At 39.6% G+C, this 23,556-nt stretch overlaps 2 protein-coding genes across 4 annotated transcripts in view; one reads left to right on the top strand and one right to left on the bottom strand.

Moving 5' to 3' along the window:
• Nucleotides 1-304: 304 nt before the first annotated feature.
• On the bottom strand, nt 305-20,687 carry CRNKL1 (crooked neck pre-mRNA splicing factor 1). Of its 2 annotated transcripts, none has more exons than XM_055265967.2 (15): nt 20,621-20,687; nt 16,970-17,436; nt 15,148-15,300; nt 14,019-14,110; nt 13,037-13,195; nt 12,456-12,622; nt 10,007-10,185; nt 7,862-8,032; nt 6,703-6,894; nt 5,945-6,004; nt 5,116-5,196; nt 4,044-4,283; nt 2,785-2,886; nt 1,773-2,021; nt 305-807 (listed from the first exon to the last, which is right to left on the bottom strand). In XM_055265967.2, exons 1-15 carry the CDS (start codon nt 20,685-20,687, stop codon nt 640-642), a joined length of 2,547 nt encoding a protein of 848 aa, XP_055121942.2. In that variant the 3' UTR covers nt 305-639. The 2 variants fall into 2 exon arrangements, with proteins under 2 accessions (XP_055121942.2, XP_055121943.2); XM_055265968.2 differs by having other exon boundaries at nt 16,970-17,400.
• Nucleotides 17,159-23,556, top strand: part of CFAP61 (cilia and flagella associated protein 61) — a 318,407-nt gene continuing 312,009 nt past the window's right edge. For both annotated transcript variants that reach the window (XM_063634162.1, XM_063634163.1), the window contains exons 1-2: nt 17,159-17,269; nt 21,317-21,467. In XM_063634162.1, coding sequence (XP_063490232.1) covers nt 21,325-21,467 — 143 coding nt within the window. In that variant the 5' untranslated portion in view covers nt 17,159-17,269; nt 21,317-21,324. The remainder of the gene's footprint in view (nt 17,270-21,316; nt 21,468-23,556) is intronic.

Here is a 23,556-nt window from a genome sequence, read left to right as displayed (position 1 = left end):
AGTGTTGTTCTAAAAAGCACTTAATATAACTGGCCACTAGTAAGAAGGTAAGGTAAATTAATCCACTCGCATTTAATTCTACAAGGAATGAAACCGTTTTTAAAAGTGGCTTAGAACACTTTACTGAGCACTTACTATGTACCCACCAGGTATATTCCTTTTATAATGTAATCTTCAAAATGAGTTGTCAAACTATTGGCCCATTTTGTGAATGAGGAAAATGAAAATTAAGTTATATAATCACGAGTGACAGAGCTGGGAAATGAACTCAAGTCTGTGACTGAAGACATGAAAAAGTTACACATTTCAGATGAATGCATAAACTATCTTTATGGTTATGACATGAAAAGTTACCACAGAATGTTACCTTAATTACATTTCCTAATGCAAGATGTGGACAGACATTAGAAAAGTTTGGACTCAGTTGGAAAAAGAAATCCAGCAGTTAAAAAAGTCCTTTACTTGCAATCCCCACCCCTAGCTAGCCCAAGAGCATTTAAAAAATAACTTAAAAAGTAGCCATCAAAGATACCAATCAATTTCTTACTGATGAAATATATAAGAACTTCCAGGAGTCACAAGAGTTCCAAACAATTAATTTATAAAAATAACAAAACATTTGTCAATATGAAAAAAAGATCAGGATTCACTCTCATCAACGTCCTCATCTGGATGGTGCTCAGCATCCTCCTTTTCCTGCTGCTGTTTCTTCCACAGTTTGGCCATGGCCAGGAGTTTGAGGTTAGGTTGGTTGGCAGCATCTTCTGGAAAGATGTAATCAAAGTATTCTTCCCAGCCTGCATCAGACTACGGAAATAAAAAAATGAAAAGCAAACGTGGGTGATATACTCACATATCAGAGTGAAGAATTTTTCCTGGAAATCCGGAGGATTACCTCCATTTTACAAAATAACATCAAAGTCTACTACAGAAAGAACAAGGGCTGGGTCTGAAAGACTGGGAGTGAGTAAGCAGCAACTGTAGCTCAGTGAGAACTAAACTGGTAGAAAAAAATTCTAAAAATCTAAGCACAGCTCCTCTATAGCCAGCCAAGATGTTCAGTGTCTCCAACTACATTGTGCAGTCTTCCATTTAAGAAAATGTTTAACGATTTTTACATAATATTCACCCTACTGGTGTATATATGGCAAAAGCCATACATCTGTGCATTATTATTCCAACTCCCTACCCTCCCATCTTCACCTCCTATCAGTCACTGATTTCACTTCCCAAATATTGTTCTAACAGGCCCTGTGGCCCTGTTCTAGTTCCAGCTTCCATGTCTTGCTCAGCTTATAAAAACTGCTTCCTGATGGGTCTTCTTTCTCCAATCTAAGCCCCTTGAGTCTGCCAGTATGAGATGCCAGCAATCTGGTCACGTCATTTTATGCAAAACAGCCTTCACTGACTCCCACCAAACTCCTTATCACCTACAAGCCTTCTCTGGATAGGCTCCTATCTGAAAGTTCAGTTCTGTCTTCCTCCACACTGACTTCCTATTAAATGCTCTAAAAATATCACACTTCATGAAGTTCCCAGACTCAACCATCACCAAAACACCTTTGCCAACCCCTTCCCATTCTCCACCTCTGACTGGACCATATGTTCTACCCCGTGTTTCCATAACGGCCAGATTGCAACCATCTCCTACTCCAGGTGGTCTGCTTCCATTCTAAGATTGTACATATGCCACTTAAAAGTCCACATTTCAAAGTCAGATGTGTTTCTACTCATGTGATGTGAGATGAACAGTCCCAGGGCAGAGTTCTTACCCCATCGTCAGTCTGGACCTTTCTTCTCTTCTTGACTTTCTCTGGCATGAGTTTGTCTACTCTCTCCTTATCTGAAGCTGTTCCAAATTCTTCTTCAAAACTTCGCCAAGATTCCAGCAGCATAAGTCTCTCTTCCTTTTCTTCACAGTTTCGCATGGTTTTGTTAGCTTCTTCATAAATTTGTCTGCATTTAGTCAAACTTCCTTCTTTTCCTGAAGACAACTCAAACTGAGCAAAGCTGATCCATACCTTTAAAAAAAGTTATTATTGAACCAAATTAACCATGTCACTAGAAGACAATAATGTAGTAATAATAAAGCAAATTCCCAGTTAATGACATCAGAAAGTAATGTGTTCATCACTAATGTTTCACAGATGAAAACAATGAATATATGCTTCAATATAAACACTGAAAATATCTGATTCTACATTCTACAATTAAATGTCTGACATAGTCTTAAACTCTTGAAAAGAGTTTAACCTGGCAGGGTGCAGTGGCTCACGCCTGTAATCCAGGCACTTTGGGAGGCTGAGGCGGGCAGATCATGAGGTCAAGAGATCGAGACCATCCTGGCCAACAGGTGAAACCCCGTCTCTACTAAAAATAGAAAAATTAGCCTGGGCATGATGGTGCGTGCCTCTAGTCCCAGCTACTCTGGAGGCTGAGGCAGGAGAATTGCTTGAACCTGGGAGGCGGAGGTTGCAGTGAGCCAAGATCACGCCACTGCACTCCAGCCTAGCGACACAGCGAGACTCCATCTCAAAAAAAAAAAAAGAGTTTAACTTTTTTCAATCTTGTGATACCCAAGCTATTCACATGCAGCATAAACAATGACCTGGTATAAACTCAACGTTCCAAAGTCCTCTGAGACTCACATTTCTCTTGAAAAGTAAGGAAGTCATTAAAAAAATTAAAAAAAAAACCCCAAACACTTAAAATACAGAAATATAGTATTTTCTTCAGGACTGCTGATTCAAGCAAAACGAAAGATCATCTACAAAGCAAGAATACCTTGACATGCTGTGTCCGTTGAAGCAACCGCCGGTAAAGGTTTCGTGTTCTTTCCGTTTCTTCCTGCTCAATTTCAAAATCAATATATGATTTCCAAAGCACCTAAGGAAGACAAGTAAATGGGTCAGTCTTGATATTTACAAAGCAGCATGGCCCCATCCAAAGCACAGCTTAAGTATCACTCTAACCTATATCTAGGAACATAGGATTTTTACTGAACAACTAAAGAACACATGTGGATAAGATAAATAACACTGTTATCTATAAGCTGGCCAGAACTTAGCTAGAATTCCAGATTACAAAAAAAGGGCCTTGGATTCAGTCTTAGAGATTCTCTTTGGAAGTTTTTCAAATGCTTGACTTATCAAGAGCTGAGAAACTTGCCAAGCATCTCCCAGGTACTCTTCATATTTCAGCCACATGCAATTGAGCATCCGGAGAGAAAACAGGCCCAGGTTAGAGAGTATGCATGTTCTTACCTCTACTGTACATTCCTTGTTATTATGAGAGTTCAGTGCAACAAGCATTCACTGAACGGGTGTGCACTGGCTCGGTGCAGCTTGGCAGGGCATAAGGATGAATAAACTGTGGCCTGGACACCTGAGAGCTGGCAGTCTGGTGGAGGAGCCGAGGACAACTGACGAACTCAGTGATACCCAAAGCCCCGCCTTAATGCAACTGGGGGGCCAAACCATTAAATGTGGGGTCACGTTAGGGCATGAGATTAACAAAACAGCTGGGTGAGTTCTACGGCTCCTCTGAGATTCAAATCATTCCTAGCTGTGGTTTGGTGCTACCTTGTGGGTCAAGCTTAACTACTGAAGGTAGGCGAGGACTTTCAGGACAGTGACAACAGAAGTTGCAAGGACATCCTGGTTTAGAGAATACAGGGATGTGCAGTTCCTACCTCCATCCCCCTCGTTCTCCGGGTGGGCCAGCCTGCTGGCTGCTTCCTTGCCTGGCCTCTTCCCCCGTCCCTTTAGGCTTCCCTGCTGGAGAAGGGGCGTCACCCACCCCCATGATATCCCAGTTCATCCTGGGCATCATCCTGGATGTCTGCTGCTCTGGTATCTAATGAGAGGGCTACTTCCCCTGTCCCCCACAGCCACCTTTCCACATACAAGCCTAATCTGAGTAGAAGAGACTAAGTTAGTTAGATCATCTTTATACTCTAAAATACACCCACATTTAGATGGTCATCTAAAGTAAGACTAAACATGTATCTCAAACAAAAATTATATTTGACTTGAGATGCTCACCTCTGGCATGTCTAAACGTGGCTGACTGATGGCTAATTCATAGATTGCCCGTGCTCTGTCAATATCACCAAGGATTGTCTCTAATTCAGCGAATTTAATCCATGAGGTACAATTTTCAGGTCCAAATTCCAGGAACTTTTCATAAAGCTTCCGGCATCTGTCAAATTCTCGAAGCTGTAGCTCCAATTCTATGTAAACTTTAAATAATTTGTTCTTTGGACACTTGCCTATGGAAGTTCCCTGGAAAATAAAATAACCAGACCACTGTGATACTTAGTGGATTCAATTTGTGCAGTTATTGCACTGACCTAGAGGCTGTTCTCTGCTGAGGAAGAATCTTGCAAAGTCAACATGGCCTACCGTTCTTTCCCTCTGTGGTATCACAGTGTTTACTGGTTCTTGACAAAAGGCTGAAGGAAACTCCTCTAATTCATTCAGCAAGAGGCAGTGTTCCAGAATTGTTTGGGCAACTAAATAAAATAAGATTTGAAAGTTTCTCAGGATCTCCTAGGGAATAGGGATGTCAGACGCATAAAACCTCCTATAGATAAAAAGGTCAAGGCATGGTGGCTCATGCCTGTAATCCTAGCATTCTGAGAGGCCAACGGGGGAGGATCATTTCAGCCCAGGAGGCAGAGGTTGCAGTGAGCCAAGATCGCGCCACTGCATTCCAGCTTGGGGAACAGAGTGAGACCCTGTCTCAAAAAAAAAACCAAACAAAAAAAAAAGAAAAAAAAAAAAGTAGAACAATTAAAAGTGCATTTAATACACCAAAAAGTTTGCACAGGATCAGATTACTAATTCTAGTCTGTGGAAAGATTTAGTAACTGGCAGCTATAGAAGTTTCCAATATTGAAACAGAATGTTAATTTGCCCCAGGTAGTAAGAATAATTTAGGTATTATTAGTCAGTGTTTTTACAGAGGACACATGTTTTCTAACATGTCCCAGGCTATAAAGGTATAATACTTCTGTCACTCTTTAAAGTAGGAATTGTACAACTTCCAAGCACCAAGATTTTAATTTCTTTCTCATAGAACTCAATGAGACATCTTGATCCTTTCTTTACTTACCAATGCTCTTCTGGCTAATGACAGATTCTTCTGTCGTATTTCAAACTGTGCATACAGTATCCACATTTTGGCAAATGTGAACTAGAAAACAAAAGCACAAAAATATCTAGCTTAAAAGCCTCATCCAAATTAAATTGAATTAAAGTAAGTTTAAATTAACCAAAGCCATTGGTAATTAGATTTCTCTAAAACTTCAGAGTAAGAGGAATGTACTCTGCTTATTTACAAGCAAAGACCACATTCATTTCACAAAAGTTAGAAACCCACATACCATGATCCGGATACTATATTGTACTGCATGGCACGGTAGCCTCTGCTCAGAACAGACTTTGTTTTGTAGGCATGCTTGTATATGGGCAGAATGTCCTACCTCTATTCTGAAAAGTAACTCCGTCAACACTTCTACAGAAGGAAACATGTTTTGTTTCTCATGCTGGGAAACAACGCAGAGGTAACATCTCAACCATTTACACAAGGGGCACATTGATCTGTGCATGCACACACTCAAACTTTTACCAACAAACCCGCCTCTGTGTCCCCCGCACATGTTGTGTGCTCTCTGCATGGATGTCTTTCTCCTTCCACTCATGACTATTCACATTACCTAGCCTTCTCTGAATTTATATTATTTGTTTGTCAATGCAGGTTCTCCTCCAACCTAGACTGTGAGCTGTTTTCAGAGGCAAGGAGCATATCTCAGTCTTATTTATGTTGTCCATGGTGGGACAGGGAAGCATTTTATCAATCATATTATTTCACTGAATTACTTCACAAGTAACAGAAGAGGATTCTGACCTGTTTGAAATGGAACACTTTAGAGCAAACATACCTTTTTGTGAGGAATTAATTCCAAAGAGGCTTGATACACCTGTCTTGTCCTCTCAGGATCCTGTATTAGGATAAGAAATTTTCACAAAATATTGAAGTCTGCTGCTAACCCTCATTTTACTAGTTACTAATTTTACTGATACTGGTAAAAATGTACACCCCCAAAACTGAGCAAGTTTCACAAGTTGTTACTTGTAAACCCCGATTTATGATCTAAAGTGTGAACGGCCATGACACTTCAGTTTAAGAATCACCAACAAGACAGCCACCAAACTCTAAGCCCTTCTTTGCAGAAAGACTTTTTGCCTGATGGCAGAAAGAAACAAAGATGTTTCAGTCTCAGATCAAACCCAGAAGGTTAATACAAATGATTTCTGAAAATGCCACTTGATTTTTGCTGAAAGCAAAAATGCATAATCTAGCCATAATTACTCCTATTAATGAGCAAATCCAGGAAACTATATTTAATTAAATTAAGGGCTGGTTCACTGTTCTCTTTAAAGTTCCAAGTGATATCTTGTTGTGCCTCAAGTAAAAATCAAACCAAAGTTTAAAAAGCTCCTCACGTGTGGCCACAACAAGCACAGAGAGTTTACAATGTTGCAGAGCGAATACATAACTGTATGGATGAACAGAAGACTGTAACAATTTAAAACTAAATTTCCTTGTTTCAAGAATTATAAATACCCACAATAGGCGAGCTGTGAATACAGAAGAGAGGAAACCATTATCAGCTGACATATAATTCTGTTTTGTCACCTTTGCCTCCAATTCTTCATACAGTGCATAGTTGATCCAAAGATAAATGTAGCGCTTCCAGTGCCTCTTCTCCTGAATGGGTGGGACATTGGCAATGGCCCTTTCATAGACTTCTCTCACGGCTTCAGCTTCTGCGTCACTTTCTACCAAGCGCAAGTAATCAAACCATGCATCATAATTGTGTGGATTCGCCTAGAAAGACAACCAGTTTAATAAAAAACAAAACCAAGAGCTGCACTTGCCAGGTTAAGCGAGCTGAAAAAAGGCATCAGGCTGACTTTCTGTATTTTAGCACCTTTTCTTCTAAATTTTACATGTTCTCTCATTTTAAAAACACCATCCCTGAGACTGCATAAATAGAAAAGAAACAGGAATACAGAGGATAGATTACCGGCCAGGTGTCCCACAGCAAGGATTCCTTCATCTATAGCCATCACTCTCAAGATAGTCAATAATTAGATGCCTATTCTTGCCAATGCATTTACTTAACTATGTGACTATGTATCATTATGTCTATAACAATAATTATATCATGCTCACAATTGTTAAACTTGCCTTTCCAATTAATAGTAATTCATCTTTAACATATCTTGCTAACCTACCACATTTAATAACAGACATAGTCCTTTGCTTGGAGGTATCTTAATTAACTTGACTAAAGAAGAGTATTTTTAAATACACAACAGAATACTGAAGGAAAATGATACTCTCTTTGAATTGAAATCAAAATAGTACATTACAGAAAAAGAGATGCCAATGGAACCCTGTCTAGCATACATCTTTCGTTCAGGCAGTTAAGCTCAAAGATGATGTGCAAAACAGGTTTTTGGACCAATCTCTGACTCTTCCACCTTCTTCCAACAATGAGCCCGAACGGATTCCTCATTTCTTTGGCTCCAGTTCTACATACGGTCAACAATCAACAAAACGACTTGCAACATATAAGTGGCAGAGCAAATCCAAGTGTTGTTTGCTTGCCTTTTCTATCAGCCTTGTTTATTCCTACTTGTCTGAAATAGCTGCCAATTGGATCACAGGCACATCATCACGAGAGTAATCACTGGTAGTGCTAACTTGCTATTATTCATTTTAGTGTTGCTAGTATTGATGAGCACATCTTGGGTTATCTGCAGAGTTGACCATCCACACCAGTGCTCACCTTCACTTCTTCTTCGTACTGGAATCTCCGTTTGCTCACAATGATATCTTCAATACCCCGCCTATCACCAAACTTCTTCTCAAAGATGGTATAATTTTTAAAGAGTTCTTGGGCATCTTGTTTTGAAATTCTGTCCAGGGCATACTTGTAAATCACTCGTACCCTTTCAAACTAAATGCAGACAAGATGATTACCTTCTATAATACAATATTCTCATGCCAGTCACAACTAGGAGAGTAAATATAACAAAATATTACTTATAAGTTAGATTTTGAGGCCTCATAATATCCAGAGTAAGATGCTTTTCTCCCTCTTGTGAAGGTATCTCTGTCCGGATGGACTGGTACTCTGCTTTGAGCTCCACATTTAATACTGTCTACCTAACACTGCCAATTGGATGTCTACTGCACATCTCAAACAGGTCCAAAACTGAGCTTCTGTTTCCTCCCCACTCAACCTGGGACTCTCCCCATCTTCCCAATTTTAGTAGGCAAAGCGTAACTTGCAGTCACATACTTGCTCAAGCCAAAACCTTCAGGTGATCCTCAATTCCTGTTTTTTCCTCATTCTCCATATTCACTCTTGCAACGTGCCCTGCCATTTCAATCTCTTCCACACAGCCATTCGCTTCTCCCCAGCCCCCAGCCATCAAGCTCCACTGTTCACCTGGCCCACTTCAAAAGTCTCCCCACTGGCCGGGCGCGGTGGCTCACGCTTGTAATCCCAGCACTTTGGGAGGCCGAGGAGGGCGGATCACGAGGTCAGGAGATCGAGACCACGGTGAAACCCCGTCTCTACTAAAAAATACAAAAAAAATTAGCCGGGCGCGGTGGCGGGCGCCTGTAGTCCCAGCTACTCGGAGGCTGAGGCAGGAGAATGGCGTGAACCCGGGAGGCGGAGCTTGCAGTGAGCCGAGATTGCGCCACTGCACTCCAGCACTCCAGCCCGGGCGACAGAGCGAGACTCTGTCTCAAAAAAAAAAAAAAAAAAAAAAAAAAAAAAAAAAAAAGGTCTCCCCACTGGTCTCCCCTGGTTCCACTTTTGCCATCCACCCCCATATATGCTCCGTGAATTAGCCAGAGGCTCTCTTTAAAATATAAATCATATCTAATCACTGTCCTGCTTAAAACCTGTCACTGCTTCCCACTGGCCTGAACAGAATCTGAACTCCCTATAATGGTCTGTGCAAGACCTTATATAGGTTGAGTATCTCTTGTCTGAAACATCTGGTACCAGAAGTGTTTCGGACTTGGAATGTTTCCCCAGTTTTGAAATATCTGCATTATACTTACTGGTTCAGCATCCCTAATCCAAAAACTCAAAGTCTGAAATGTTCCAATGAACATTTCCTTTGAATGTCATGTCAGCACTCAACAAGTTTCACATTTTGAGTTTCGGATTTTCAGAATGGGAATGCTCAAACCTGTATTTGGATGGATCTCAATTCTGTATTATTTGAACTGCCTTTTTTTAAAGAAATGGGGTCTTGCTCTGTCACCCAGGCTAGAGTGCAATGGCACGAACATAGCTCACTGTAGTCTCAAACTCCTAGGCTCAAGTGATACTCCTGCCTCAGCTTCCCAAGTAGCTGGGACTGTAGGTGTGCGCCACTATGCCCACTCAGTTTTTTTTTTAGAGACAGGGTCTCACTATGTTGCCCAGGCTGGTCTCAAACTCCTGGCCTCAAGTGATCCTCCTGCCTCATCTTCTCAATATTTGAGCTATTTTCATAGATACGAGGGAAAAAAAGAACTCTCTTATTTGTAGGGCAATCTCTGTTTCCATTCTAAATGTTTTCTGTTCTAGGGATTTATGCTTTTTGTTTCCCATATTTTTTATCTGTTAAGTCCTTTACTTAGGATGCTAAAAGACTAGCTCTCAGTTTACGGGCATTCAGACTAAAAGGCTTAATTTTCAAACAAAGCACAATAAAATTAAGACAGTTATAAAACAATCTATAATCAGCTCCCATCTGTAGCTTAGTCACATATATATGCTGTTCTCTGTGAGAAGTTGTGTTTTTGTATTTTGAAAACATCTTCTCCAGGGATATGTCAGTAAGAAAAAATGGAAATTAACTCACCATGCACAAAATGTAATCTTTGCTAAGCTGTTTTACAGTATAATGAAGTTAGGTATACTTACCTCTTTCTGATTTTCTTCAAACTTGGCAAAAGCGACATAAAGGTGCTCATCCATATGTTCATCTCCAAAGAATTCCACAGCTCTCTCATACACTTTCCGTGCGTGGGCAAAATAAGCATGTTTTTCTTCAAAGCGGGCATACTTGATCCAGTTCTTAACATCAGGGTGCACGAGGACAAGTGCAAGGGAATTAAGGAAATACCAGGCAAAACAGCATGGCTTAAAAAAATAGTAAGTAAGTAAACACCGAAACCATATCAAAGCCTGGAAACCCCAACAATTCAAACTACAACTCTAGGGGAACAAAACACATACAAAAGTGTAGAACTAAACAGTGGCTTCCGTGAGAGCAGGGCCACGCCTGTTCATCTCTATTTTCCTCCAGTGCTTAGTTAAGATTTAAGTGATGGGTATAAACTCGAGTTTGGAAGCAAAGAAAAATCTCAACCTAGGTTACCAACCATGTGATCTTGGATAAGTCACTGAACTTGTCTAAGTCTCAGCTGTTTCATTTGTAAACAGGGAAAAGCAATGCCAACCTCACTGGATTACTGCCAGCTTTAAATGAGAAAATGTATGTAAAGCCTTTAGCACAGTTTCTGGCCAAAAGAACATGGCACCGTAAGCAGTCAATAATGGTCTGGTCAATAAATGGCACCGATTATATTAAAATATGAATACCTGAACTAATAATTAAGAAAGAAGCATGCTATAAAAAGAAAACTGTTAACTAGAGTCAAAGCAGAAAGTTCTGAATTGCCATTTTAATCTATTTTCCTTGAATAAATCATTAATTTCCAAAGTAGTAACATATTCCAATATGGCAAAGAAGTTAAGAGCATCAGTTCTGAAGCTGCTCTTCTAGGTTCACATTCTATTTCCATCAGCACCTGTGAGAACCCAGTCAAGCTACTTAATCTCTCACGCCTCAGCTCCCTCATCTGTAGGATGGGGAAGTTCCTACACTGCAAGGTTGTTATGAGGATTAAACAACAATATCTGTAAAGTACTTAGAATACTGCCGGGCACATAGCAAGTGCTATAAAAGCTTTTGTCAAACTAATAAAATTAGTAGACATAACTAAGATCTTAACATTGTCACCTCAACAGAGAAGAGTAAAAACATAAAAAGATCTTAATACTGCATAATAAAGTTGATTCTCATTATTTGTGGTAGTTATGTTCTATTTACTCACTGCGAACACTTGATTATTGAGTAGGGAACCACTGCTCCTAGGGGAAACATGTATATACACAATCTCACATTCATCATCATCTTAAATCCTAAAAAGAACTCATCCTGGCAGATTCTATCTTCATTATTTTGTAAGAAAAGTGGTTCAGAAATGTTAAGTGACTGGACTGAGGCTGCCCCACTGACAGGGATTCAGACTCCCCAACTGGCCCCAGAGCCACAGCTCCTTGCACTACATGGCACTGGCCCTTCCTGTCTCCAAGCTCTGGGCATGGTTATATGAGGTTAAGACCTGAAGGCAGAGCCTCGCCTTGTTGGACTTCATGCTCTGTGCATGTCCACAAATGACTGTGAAAGTGCCACAGTTACTGATTTTGGGAGTTACAAATAAATTTTAGCAAATACGTGATTTTGCAAATATGGAATCTGCGAATAATGAGGAATGACTGTACTTCAGTTTCTAAAAGTGCTTTCATGTGTATCATTTAATCTTCACAACAGCCCAACAAAGGTGTTTTTATTCCTGTTTTTAAGAAGAGGACACCAACTCTCAAAGGAGTTAAATGACTCGCTGGAGCCAAACAGCTAGTAAACAGTAAAACTTGGATGAACTCCAGTAACGGTAGTAATGACCAATACAAACCTTAGAAAAACAGGACTGGCAATGGCAGCCAGAACCTTAGTACAGTTAGTCCTCCAGCCATGGGTTCCATATCTGTGGATTCAACCAACCTGAGATAAAGTATTCATGAGAAAAAAGTGCTTCTGTACTGAACATGTAGTTTTTTTGGTTATTATTCCTTAAAATATACAGAATAATAATTATTTACATAACATTCACATTGCATTAGGTGTAAGTAATCTAGAGATTATTTAAATTATATGGGAGGCTATGCATAGGTTACATGCAAATACATCATTTTATATCAGGGACTTAAGCATCACCGATTTTGGTAGCCCCTTGAGTTCCTGAAAACAATCCCCCAGGAATATCATTTTCCACAAGGAAACATTAACTTTCAGCATTACAATAAAATAAACCCAAACTCTCACTAGAAAAGACTAGTTACCCAGATCACAAATTTTCATTCTGACCAATCTCTTTCCCTACAAAACATACGGAAGCTGATAAACTGGCATTCCTGACTTTGAGCCTGACATTAATGACTGTGTGTCCTGATCATGAGACATCTCTACAGATGCAGCAGCATCCAGGACAATCATGGCACCACACAGATCTCATCCAAAGGATATATCGCTCATAAATGGTGCGGGCCCGATCCACCTCTTTGTATCTCAGCTCAAAGTTGATGTAAGAGTGCCAGGCTTGCTCCTCAGGCTGCCACTCCATCCAGCGCTCAAACACCTGTCGGGCACCGGCAATGTTTCCCAACATTTCCTCCATGTACGTGTACTTGTACCTTTAACAAAATCACCCGAAAATATCTGCTGTGGTTTAGTTCTTCCATTGTTGAATGGCAAGAAGATTTAAGATTTTATCTTTCTTAAAGGTTAAATCGAACATGTTTTGTCATTGATATATAAATCTGAAAAAGGACGAACCATTGGGAAAAAAAGGTATTTTTTTCTTAAAAGTTGCCTAGTTCAACAAGAAGCTTATGAATAAAAGATTGCAATCAAAATTTTAGTTTTGATTACACAGCTATAGAACATTACGATTATGACTTAATAGACTATGGGACATTAAACAGGATTTATGTTTGAAGAAAAAGTAGGATGTAAAGTTAAACTATCATCATGTAAATAAAGTAAATACAGAAGATGCGGAACTTTGCTAGTCTATAAAAGGCTATTTTGTTAGATCAGAAACTTACCAGAACTGATTAACTCGAGGTAGCGTTGTTATGGCCCGGTCCCAGATATTTCGAGCATGGTTGACTTGGCGATTCTTCATTTCCATTTCTGCGTATTTCAGCCAGAGTGTAATATTTCGATAGTCTACATCTAAAGCACGCTCGTAGATGGATCGAGCCCTTAAGAAGCAAGATTTGCAGGGCATCAAAAGTAGTGCATACAACACATGTAGCAGTTATTTCAAACTATCTGGAATGCACTGATGTTTTATTAGGTGTCTACCATGAGCCAGGTTCTGGGCATAAAAAAATGAAAAGACATAATGCTCTCAAGTACCTTACAAAGTCTTATAAAAAGACATGCATGCAATTATAATGCAATGTGATTTATGTTATAGTCAAGATCTGCACAGGAAGCAGAGAGGAAGAAATGAAAATGTCTGGTGGAAAAGGCTAAGTATTAGGTAATTCTAGAAATGAGAACTTGAGGAAAGTTCCAATTTACCAGGAAACTAAGTTTGGTGAGGACGGAGTGCTCATTCCAGGCAAGGAGAACAGTCAAGCCTCACAATAAGGAGACACGATATATTCAGGGAGTGGCACATACACAGGCACAGTAGGGGAAGGAGGCACGCGGGGAGAATGCAGAAAGCTAGACCACAGGAAGGGCCAGATTGCAATTTTTATTTCTTTTGGCCATTGGTTTTCGGCTAAACACTTTTAAAAAAAATCTCAATATATAGAAAGCAAATGAAATTGTGCTTCTTTAGCTACAGCTGACAAGATCTATCTCTAAAGCCTCTCCCGCCACCCTCCCCAGGACTATTCTACCCCAGTGCTCCTGAGGCCCTCAAGGGAACCCTAGGGTTCCATGGAACCAAAGTTGAAAATTTCTACCCGAGGCACCATCTTTTACCTGTGCTTTAACTTTTTCTTCTTTTCTTTTTCGTATCTGTTAACCTGTGAATCATTATATACAAAACTACACTCTCAGTAATTTTACCTTTGAATCTCCTTTAGGCTTTCTTCCCATTGTGCGTATTTTATCCAGTTACTAATCACAGTCCTGTTTTTTCTTATGTTATCTTCAAAAGTCTGGAAGAAGGCACAAAGGGTCAAGTCAAAAGACAAATGACTAAAAATGACAGCACCCTTGGTCTATTTTAAGTCTTGTACTAAAACGGTTATTCATTTTGTTCATATTTAAGAGAAATTACATCCTGGAATCCTTGAGGAATAAGAAATCCACTACAGAAGGTTACAATCAACTAACTGATACTTCAAAATAGTCTATGCTTGTCCCTAATAAAAAACGTTTTTGACTATTACCTTTAAGTCCTCTGGTAATTCTCAGAATTTCATATATAACAGCGTTAGTGCTTTAAAACAGTCCCACATTCTAGAGTGAAGAGGTCAAATCAGATCCTAAAGTCTTCTATGTCCTTTTGCAGACCTAGATTCCTTTTCCTTTCTTTTTTCTTTTTTTTTTTTTTTTTTTGAGACAAAGTCTTGCTCTGTCGCCCAGGCTGGAGTGCAGTGGCACGATCTCGGCTCACTGTAGCTCTGCCTCCCAAGTTCCTGTGATTCTCATGTCTCAGCCTCCCGAATAGCTGGGATTACAGGCACCTGCCACCATGCCCGGCTAATTTTTGTTATTTTAGTAGAGATGGGGTTTCACCATGTTGGCTAGGCTGGTCTCAAACTCCTGACCTCAGGTGATCTGCCCGCCTCGGCCTCCCAAAGTGTTGGGATTACAGGCGTGGGCCACTGTGCCCAGCCAGATCTCAATTGTTAACACAGAAGGTAGTATAGACAGAAGTACACAGTGCAGCCTTACTACGCATACCCTCCTTCTTATTGTCAGTTGTTTCATCTGCTAAACTTCTGCCCATTTTGATTCAGCATCAAAAATGATGCAGATTCAATTTCTTTACACTTTAACCAGACAACTCATGGCATATTTTACATAGTTCAGAAAAATGCTGTTATCTGGTAACCAGAAATACATTATTCATGTGTCTAGAAACACTTAACCTCATCTTGCCCTACAGAATCCAACCAATGAGGAGCTTTTCAAACTGACCGACACACTCTTAACAATTAGTGGACTGAAAGGTACCACACTGACTGACCTTCCTTTTCCTTAGTTTATAATCATTTAATTCTTCTTCATCTGTGATCTTCTGTTGAGGTGGAGGTGGAAGAAGCTCAAGTTCTCTTTCTTTAGCCTCTCTTAAGAGTTGTTCAGCAGTTATCTGTACCTCAGCCGGGGCTTTGTTTTTCACCTTTTAAGAAAGAAGACATTTCTATTTTTAGTAGATGCTCTTCACACAAGACTTAAGAAACAAACATACATCTTTAAGGATATGAACTTCGTTAGTATTATCATAAGATGCCCTTTTTGTATGACATGTTCCCATTCCTCCATGAGACTGAAAAGGAAAAAAAATACTGTTTTCTCTCTTATTCATAGTATCTACTGCAAAGCCATAGGTAAAAGTCTCAAGAGAAAAAGGTGGCAAAAATAATAGCAAGTTTTCCCTTTTAGATGAGTATAATAATAAACTTTGAGGCCGTCTAGGTAAAATTCTGACCAGAGGTTTTGTTATATCAAGATGTGTAGCACATCTTACTAACAGCATTATAACCTGCATTTACAGAATTCTTCAACTTATTTAATGCCCCGGTGTATACTGGGTTTGGTTTTTCATGGCACTTCAAGTCAAAGGCAATATTCAGTAAGTTCTCATCACTAGACTGTAAGCTTCTTGAGGTCTTAGAAGCTTACAGTCTAACGTAGCTTAGAGCTGTGCTGTCCAACATAGTAGCTATGAGTCACATGTGGTGAGTACAAATTGAGGTGGACTGTAAGTGTAAAATACACACTGGTTTTGAAGATGGAGTATGAAAAAAAGAATAAACTACCTCATTACATTTTTTATACCGATTACATGTTGAAATGATAATATTTTGGATATATTAGTTCAAATAAAATATATATTATCAAAATTAATGTCACTTTTTTGCTTTCTTTTTACTTTTTAATGTAGATATGAGAAAATTTAAAATTTCATATGTGGTGTGCATTATATTTACATTGGACCAGTGATGCCCAATAAAAGTTTATGTAGCTGAATTATAAAAAATGTTATTTAATGCCACGTGTGGAGTAATGATGATAATGGTGATAGCTCATATTTAATAAGCACTAAGTGCCAGACACAGTGTTACTTGCTCTATATGTATTACTTCTGCGAGTCAGACAAACAGTTATGTAAAGGTCCAGTTCAAGAGAGTCATCTGGGCTCAAGAAAGACTGGAGGGAGGGTATCTGTAAAGGCTTCAAAGTCTGCCACATATTAAGCACTTGGTAAGTATTAGCTATGGTGGGAAATACCAGATAGTAAATCTACTGTTTAATTAACTTACGATACTATACTACTCCTGCCTTCTACTCTCGCCCTCCGCTGTCAGCTGGGCTAACTCCTATTCAGCCTTCAAGTCTCAGCTTAAAGGTCATTTCCTCAGCAAAATTTACTTTCAGGACCCCTCCATACGACCCCCTTATTCACGCCCATGGCATATTCTACTTTGCCTCTCGGTAACATCTAGCAAGGTCGTCTTTATATACAAACTCGTGTTTCAAGTACTGCTTGTGGCCAGCGTCCGAGCGTAGCTTCCCAGCGCCCAGTGCAGTCTGGCTCAGTAAATCTTCACTGAACCACCCCACTCCTCTCCCCAGCAAAACCACCCCAGAACGAAGGCCACGCCAATGCGGGTCGTGCTCCGCGATGACAAGAGCCCGCGCCCCACCACCAGCTGACCCTTCCTCCCCATCTCTCAGGGTGAGCCTTCTTGCCGGCGGGAATACTCTCTCCCGCCCGGGGCACCCCCAGGGCAGAGGGATGCCCCTTTCCTAGGCCACCTCCTACAAGGCCTCTCGCGATCGCCTACCTTGGCCACTTTGGGAATCCGCTGTTTCCCGGCCGCGGTGGAGGCCGCCATGTCTGCAGCAGCCAACCTCTGCACACCTGTCCCCCGCACGGACGCTAGAAATCGGCTCCGAGAGCTCACCGAAGCCACAAAGCTTTCAGACAACAAATAGGATCCCGGAACCGGAAGCGGAACTTGCTGGACTGACCTTTGACCTCTCGCATGCGCCGTGAGGGAGGCGGCACCGTTTCCATGGTGACCAGGCTGCGCGTACTCCTTGCAGCAGCGCGTGGAGTGCGGCCTCCTGGAGCTGCGGATGAGGTGGGTAACGCTGGCCTGACTAGCGGCGACGCAAGGACTGCGGTTCAGGGCGTCAAGGGCGCATCCCCAGGTCAGCCTCTGGAACTGGGATGACCAGGCGAGGACGAGTGGCTCTGTCGAGCCGTGGCGCCCTGCAAGGGAGTAGGAACGAAGCTCCAATCTGGATGCTCAGAGGGCGGGGGAAGAAGGGAGAGCGAGGAAACTACCATTCCCAGCATGCGAAGGGGCGAGCTGCCATCCTTTTAGGCTGCAGTGCCTCGAGCATTGCACTCTAGTAGTCTCTGGGTCCACGCCCCCTCGTTTCTGGTATCTGGACAGTTGTGCCCAAATAATTAATTTTAAGGTGCCCAAATAATTAACTCTAAGGCTTGGAATTAAAAATAACAGAAGGTACTTTGAAGCCAGATATTAGGAAAAAATATAGAGTAACTGGAAAACAACTCAGTCTTGTGATAAGAAACATGTTTAAATTCTGTGAGTGCCTTTATTTAATTACTCTAAATTTTCTTAGCCTCAATGTCCTCAACTATAAAACAAGGCTAATAACATTTGTTTCACTAGGATTAAAGACAAATGCTCAGTAGATATTAACTGTTATAATACTTAACCTGCCCTCAAAAACTGAAAAGCAAAGGTTAAGAGAATTTTTTTTAATAGACAAATTTTTAGAGAAGTTTTAGGTTCACAACAAAATTAAGAGGAAGGCACAGAGATTTCCCCCTTCAACAGCTTCCTACTATCAGTTATTGTACCTCTTCCCCCCTCTGACAGCCTCCAACTCTCAAAAATATCCTCCACCAGAGCAGTACATTTGTTACAATCTTGAACCTACATTGACACATCATTATCACCCAAAGTTCACAGTTTGTATTAGGGTTCACTCTTGGTATTGTACATTCTATGAGTTTGGACAAATGTATAATGACATGACTTGGCAGCTCATTTGTTAGGGTAATTACCACAGTTGCAAGGCTCTTTTGGTGTTTGGGGAAAATATATATTTATGTATGTAGTAATATCATGTCTACCAATGCAGATATTCTTTCAACAAAAGATTTATGCAGATTTCTAGAACTGCAGTCAGTTATAACCAACATCAATATATTTGCCATAACTCTTTATTAACCATATTATTTAGATATTTTATCTCACTTTTCAGAATTTAAATAGAGAAGATTTTATATCACTGTCATAAAGCCACCTAACAAAATAAATAAATATTAAAAAGATGTTTCTTTGAAGTGATTTTCCTTAAATGCATAACTGTAAACAATTGATTTACCAAATGAGTCATTGGTTTAATCATCTGTTGCCTTTGCTCAAATATACAAACATGCTAGAATACTTTGCTTCTGAACACCATCCTTCTCTCTCACATTTCTGTTGTCTGGCAATTCAGTTCATCTCTCTCTTTTTTTTTTTTTTTTTTTTTAGGAAAAATGTATTATCCTTCTTACTTTTTGCCATCAGTGTTTTTGTACATATACCTTCATGTTTACCTTCTTATTTCCCAGCATTTAATCTTGTATTCCACTTCTTTCTGATTTTATTCTTCTCAGAATATACCATCTCCTAGTTCTTTCTACAAGATTATTTGAATTTCTTTCAGTCTTTGTATGAAATTGTCTTTATTTTACCTTCATTTTAAAATGATTGTTTAGGTTAATCAGTCTAGGTTAATGGTTATTTTTCCTTTTATATTTTTAAAACACTATTCTAGTAGTTAGAAAACTATGGGCCGTAGACTAAATTCAGCCCATTGACTATTTTGTATGGACTGTGAGTGAGCTAGGGATATACACACACACACACACACACACACACACACACATTTTACATTAAACTTTATATGTAGTTTACATTTTAAATATTTTTTAAAAATTACATGGCACGTGAAAATTATACATAAGTCAACTTTCAGTGTATGTAAGTAAAATTTTGTGGGAATACATTCATGCTTATTTGTGCTAATATTGTCTCTGGTTGTTACCGTGCTGCAATGGCAGAGTTGACTAGTTGTATAGACAACATGCGGCTCATAAAGCTTAATGTGTTTATTCTCTGGCCTTTTACAGAAGTTTGCTAACCCATATGTTACTGGCTTCTAATGTTGCTGATGAGAAATATTCTGTCAGTCTAATTATTTTTTCATAGACAGTCTGTCTTTTGTCAGGTTCCTTTAAAGTTTTCTGTTTGTCTTTAGGGTTTTGTAGTTTTACTATATATTTGGAGTTTATTTGTATTTTCTGCTCTGAACTGAAGGTTCATGTCTTTCACTCATACTAAAAGTAATTAGCCATTATTTTCAAATGTTTCATTTGTTCCTTTTGGAATTCCCGTAAGACAGATGTTTTTCATTCTGTCTTACGTGTGTCTTTGCTGAATTCTGTATTTTCTGTTTCTATGTGCTTCCTTCTAGATAATTTGTTCATAAGTATCTTCCAGTTTATTTTCTTTATTATTCTCTATTTTTAACCCATCCTCTTAGTTTAAATTTTAATAACCACATATTTCATTTTTTAAGTTTCTGTTCCTTTTTAAGTAATGACCTGTTCTCTTCTCATGACTTTTGTTTCTCTTTCTATATTTCTTTATTATAAACATACTTAGTTTGTAGTCTGTTTCAGAGTCTATCGTCTAAAGTTCTTGGTGACTCCCATAATACACAGATTGTGTGGACTAGAATGCCATACCTACTTTAGTCTAGAATTTGGACTTCTCAGCAGTATTTTTATTTTGTTTTCTACCTAGAGCTTTGTGTAGAGAAAGCTTGTCACTTTCTTGGGCTGGTGAGTTTAATTTTTCTAGCCCCCTCGCTTACTGAGGGGCCCATCCAAAGTCCCAGGTAGATGCATGGTTTAATTTTTAATTCTCTGTTTGGAGTGAGGTCCATTCTGTCCCCAAAACCTGTGTCAGATCTGATCACTTCCTGAGCCACTGCTCACATCATTGCCACCTGGTTGGAGAATTTCCCTCGCTCGCTTTCTTTCTTCTTTTCTTGTTTTCTTTTTACCAAAGTCAGTTATCTAATTATACTTTCTTATTTTATTCAGAATTTTTATATACTTGTAGCATTAGTTTATGATACGTTTCACAAACAACATGTCTCATTCCAATTTTGCTTTTAATTTAAAACCAGAACAAGGAATGACAATATTTATGGCTAGCTTTGATAGGAGTCTAGACATTATTAATTTCTCCTTCATTGTTTTCCCTGTTTTGAGCTCACTGGCTAGTATATAATAAAATGGTTTTCCCTACAAAGGAAAGAAGGGAGGGAAAGAGAGAAGAAAGAGATACTTACAGAAATTGAGACAATGAGAGAGAGATTGAAATCATTTTGTGACCTACTGTTTTTGTCAACAGCATTTCCCAAAGTGTCCTTCTGGAACGTTAGATTCTGCACTGTTGCCTTCATTAGAGATTCTGTTCCAAGAGTGTGGGAAAGGCTGGGTTATACAAAGAAAACAAGTTGCTTTATTATGGAACCTCTCAAAGATGTTAATGGGCTTGGTGGCCCTTCAGGAAGCCTATTGCGAGCATTTCCTACACTTAACCACGGAACTTTTTTGGTCTCAAAATATGTCTCAAGACTGCTGACCTTCAGGGCTCCAGTTTGGAGAACGCTATTAAGAACATAGGCAGCAGCTGTCAGTATTTCCCCAGTAACTCTTGACCACATGCCATCGTGGCCGATTAAATATAAGAGGACCCTGAATCCGTAAATAATTCCTTTCAATGTTTTTCCAATTCTATTGTTAGAATTTTTTAAAGCAGCTTTGTTGGAAACAAAGAATATAGTTGCAGAAACTTCTAAACAGGCCAGTTCTCAGAAACTTCATTCTCCTGTGGAGGAATGTCAGCTGGTTTGCAGTGACAGTCATCACAAACTACACCCAGGGGAAAACGTGTCACACCAGTATTCTCATACCATGTTCACTCTGACCATATGGAAATTGAATTAATGTTCAGTTTTGTGTGTATTATAACCAAACTGGCTTGTCATATCAGATTAATAGTGGACTTTTTTCTCTCTTTTGGGGACAGGATAAAAAATGTCAGTACTCACTTCTCCAAGAGGAAAGGTAGAAGTTGTTCATTGCCGAAGAACAGAATCACAGGATATTTATTGTATCAAAAGCCTTATTAGAAAATTTACCTGCAAGCTGTTTGGGAAGCTAAATATCATCTATCTTCTGTAAGTACATAACTAAGTTCAAGAATGTTCATCAATTTTGGTTGGGTGCAGTGGCTCACACCTGTAATCCCAGCACTTTGAGAGGCCAAGGCAGGCGGATCACTTGAGGCCAGGAGTTCAAGACCAGCCTGGCCAACATGGCAAAACCTCATCTCTACTAAAAATACAATAATTAGCTGGGCGTGGTGGTGCATGCCTGTAATCCTAGCTGCTCGGGAGGCTGAGGCATGAGAATCGCTTGAACACAGGAGGCAGAGGCTGCAGTGAGCCAAGACACACCACTGCACTCCAGCCTGGATGACAGAGCGGGCCCCTGTCTCAATTAAAAAAAAAAAGAAGGTTCATCAACTTTATGACATGCCAGAAAAGGATCCTACCTTTTTGTCTTTATGGGGCTTATTGTGAGAAAATGGGTAGCTCACTGCACAGTGAAAAAACATGTAGCAAGAAATCTCCCTGGGAACAGCAAATCCCTATTTCCTATAACAATATGCAAATCAAAAAGTTTTCTCATGGGCTTTGGATTCAAGCAAACTTGGTTCAGATCTCAGCTGCCTCACTCACTAGTGGAGTCACCAAAACAAGTTAATAGTATTAGCTGCCAGATTTTGAGAAATTAGTTTATGTCAGGCTCTGTGCTATGCCAACATTATGTTATTTAATTGTTCTGACACTTGTCTGAGGTGGCCACTATAATGTCCATCTCACAGATGAGAATGGGAGGCTGGTGCAGGGTCAAATAGTAAGTTGGAAACCTGGATTTGTTCACAGCCACTGCTGTTAAAATGTTCTTCTGAACTTTATGCATAGATTTATTTCTTAAAAGATCTTTTTTCTCTCTGTTTTGTTTGTTTATAGACCTTCTGTGGGTGCCAGGATATAAATATCCTTGAATCTGTTCTTCATTATTTAATTAATTTATTTATTTTTGAGACAGAGGTTTGCTCTATTGCCTAGATCTGGGGTGCAGTGGTGCAATCTCAGCTCACTGCAAACTCCGCCTCCTGGGTTCAAGAGATTCTTCTGCCTCAGCCTCCAGAGTAGCTGGGACTACAGGTGCATGCCACCATGCCTAGCTGTTTTTGTTTGTTTGTTTTTTAGTAGAGACTAGGTTTCATCATGTTGGCCAGGCTGGTCTCAAACTCCTGGCCTCAAGTGATCTGCCTGCCTTGGCCTCCCAAAGTCTTTGGATTACAGGTGTGAGCTACCATGCTCGACCCTGTTCCGCATTATTTTTATTGAAAATATTAAATATCCTAGTATTTTGGATTTCATAAAGCTTCATATCAAATACAATTGAAATGTTTAAGCTAAGGCCAGCCTAAGACATTAAAATTTGTAGTTTCTAATTACCCCCCGATGAATGTAATATAAATTGGCACAATTTTACTAGAGGGCAGTAGGGCAGTAGTTATAAAATGCTTAAAAAATAGATATACCAATGAAATTATTTTATTTTTTGGCATTATGGTGGACTCAGTACCTTAAAGATGTCCATTGGATAGAAACAACTAAAATATTGATACAAAAGCTAAGGACTGTGTAGGAAACATTATCAAATTGATATCAGAAACTTCATTAGATAAACAGGAACCAATGCTAGCTTTGTCTTTGAGGATTTTTGCCACATTCTGTTAATAGCAGCTTCGTATTTCTGTTTTGACAGCTTTGCAAATAACGGAAGATAACTACTCCCTCCACCTAAGGAGGAAAGCATGTGACCCCTTTGTATAAAATTGGGATGTTCATTGTAGGGATGAACAAGATATAAACCCACTAAATAAAAATGGACAGTGAAGACTCACTCAGCCTTAGCATGGAATAGAGGGGGATAAAGTCTCTTCTGAGAACTCATAAGCACACACTGATTTGAGATCCATGTTAATTATTTGTGTGCTCCAAAAAATTTTGAAGTAAAGAATTTAATTAAAAATAGTCACAGGCCAGTAGCGTGTCCAGGACACTGGCTGACATAAATGCAAATCAAGTGTGAAGGGATGCAGCTTCAGCTCAGACTCCAAATAATAACCCCAGATAAAGTTGCAAGGAATATGAGCTCACAGTCAAAAATCATAAACACACAAGGAAA

The sequence above is a fragment of the Symphalangus syndactylus genome, chromosome 24 (genome assembly GCF_028878055.3).
Source record: "Symphalangus syndactylus isolate Jambi chromosome 24, NHGRI_mSymSyn1-v2.1_pri, whole genome shotgun sequence".
Lineage (NCBI taxonomy): Eukaryota > Metazoa > Chordata > Mammalia > Primates > Hylobatidae > Symphalangus > Symphalangus syndactylus.
The sequence above is the reverse complement of the archived record's forward strand: the minus strand, read 5'-3'. Positions and strand labels throughout refer to the sequence as shown.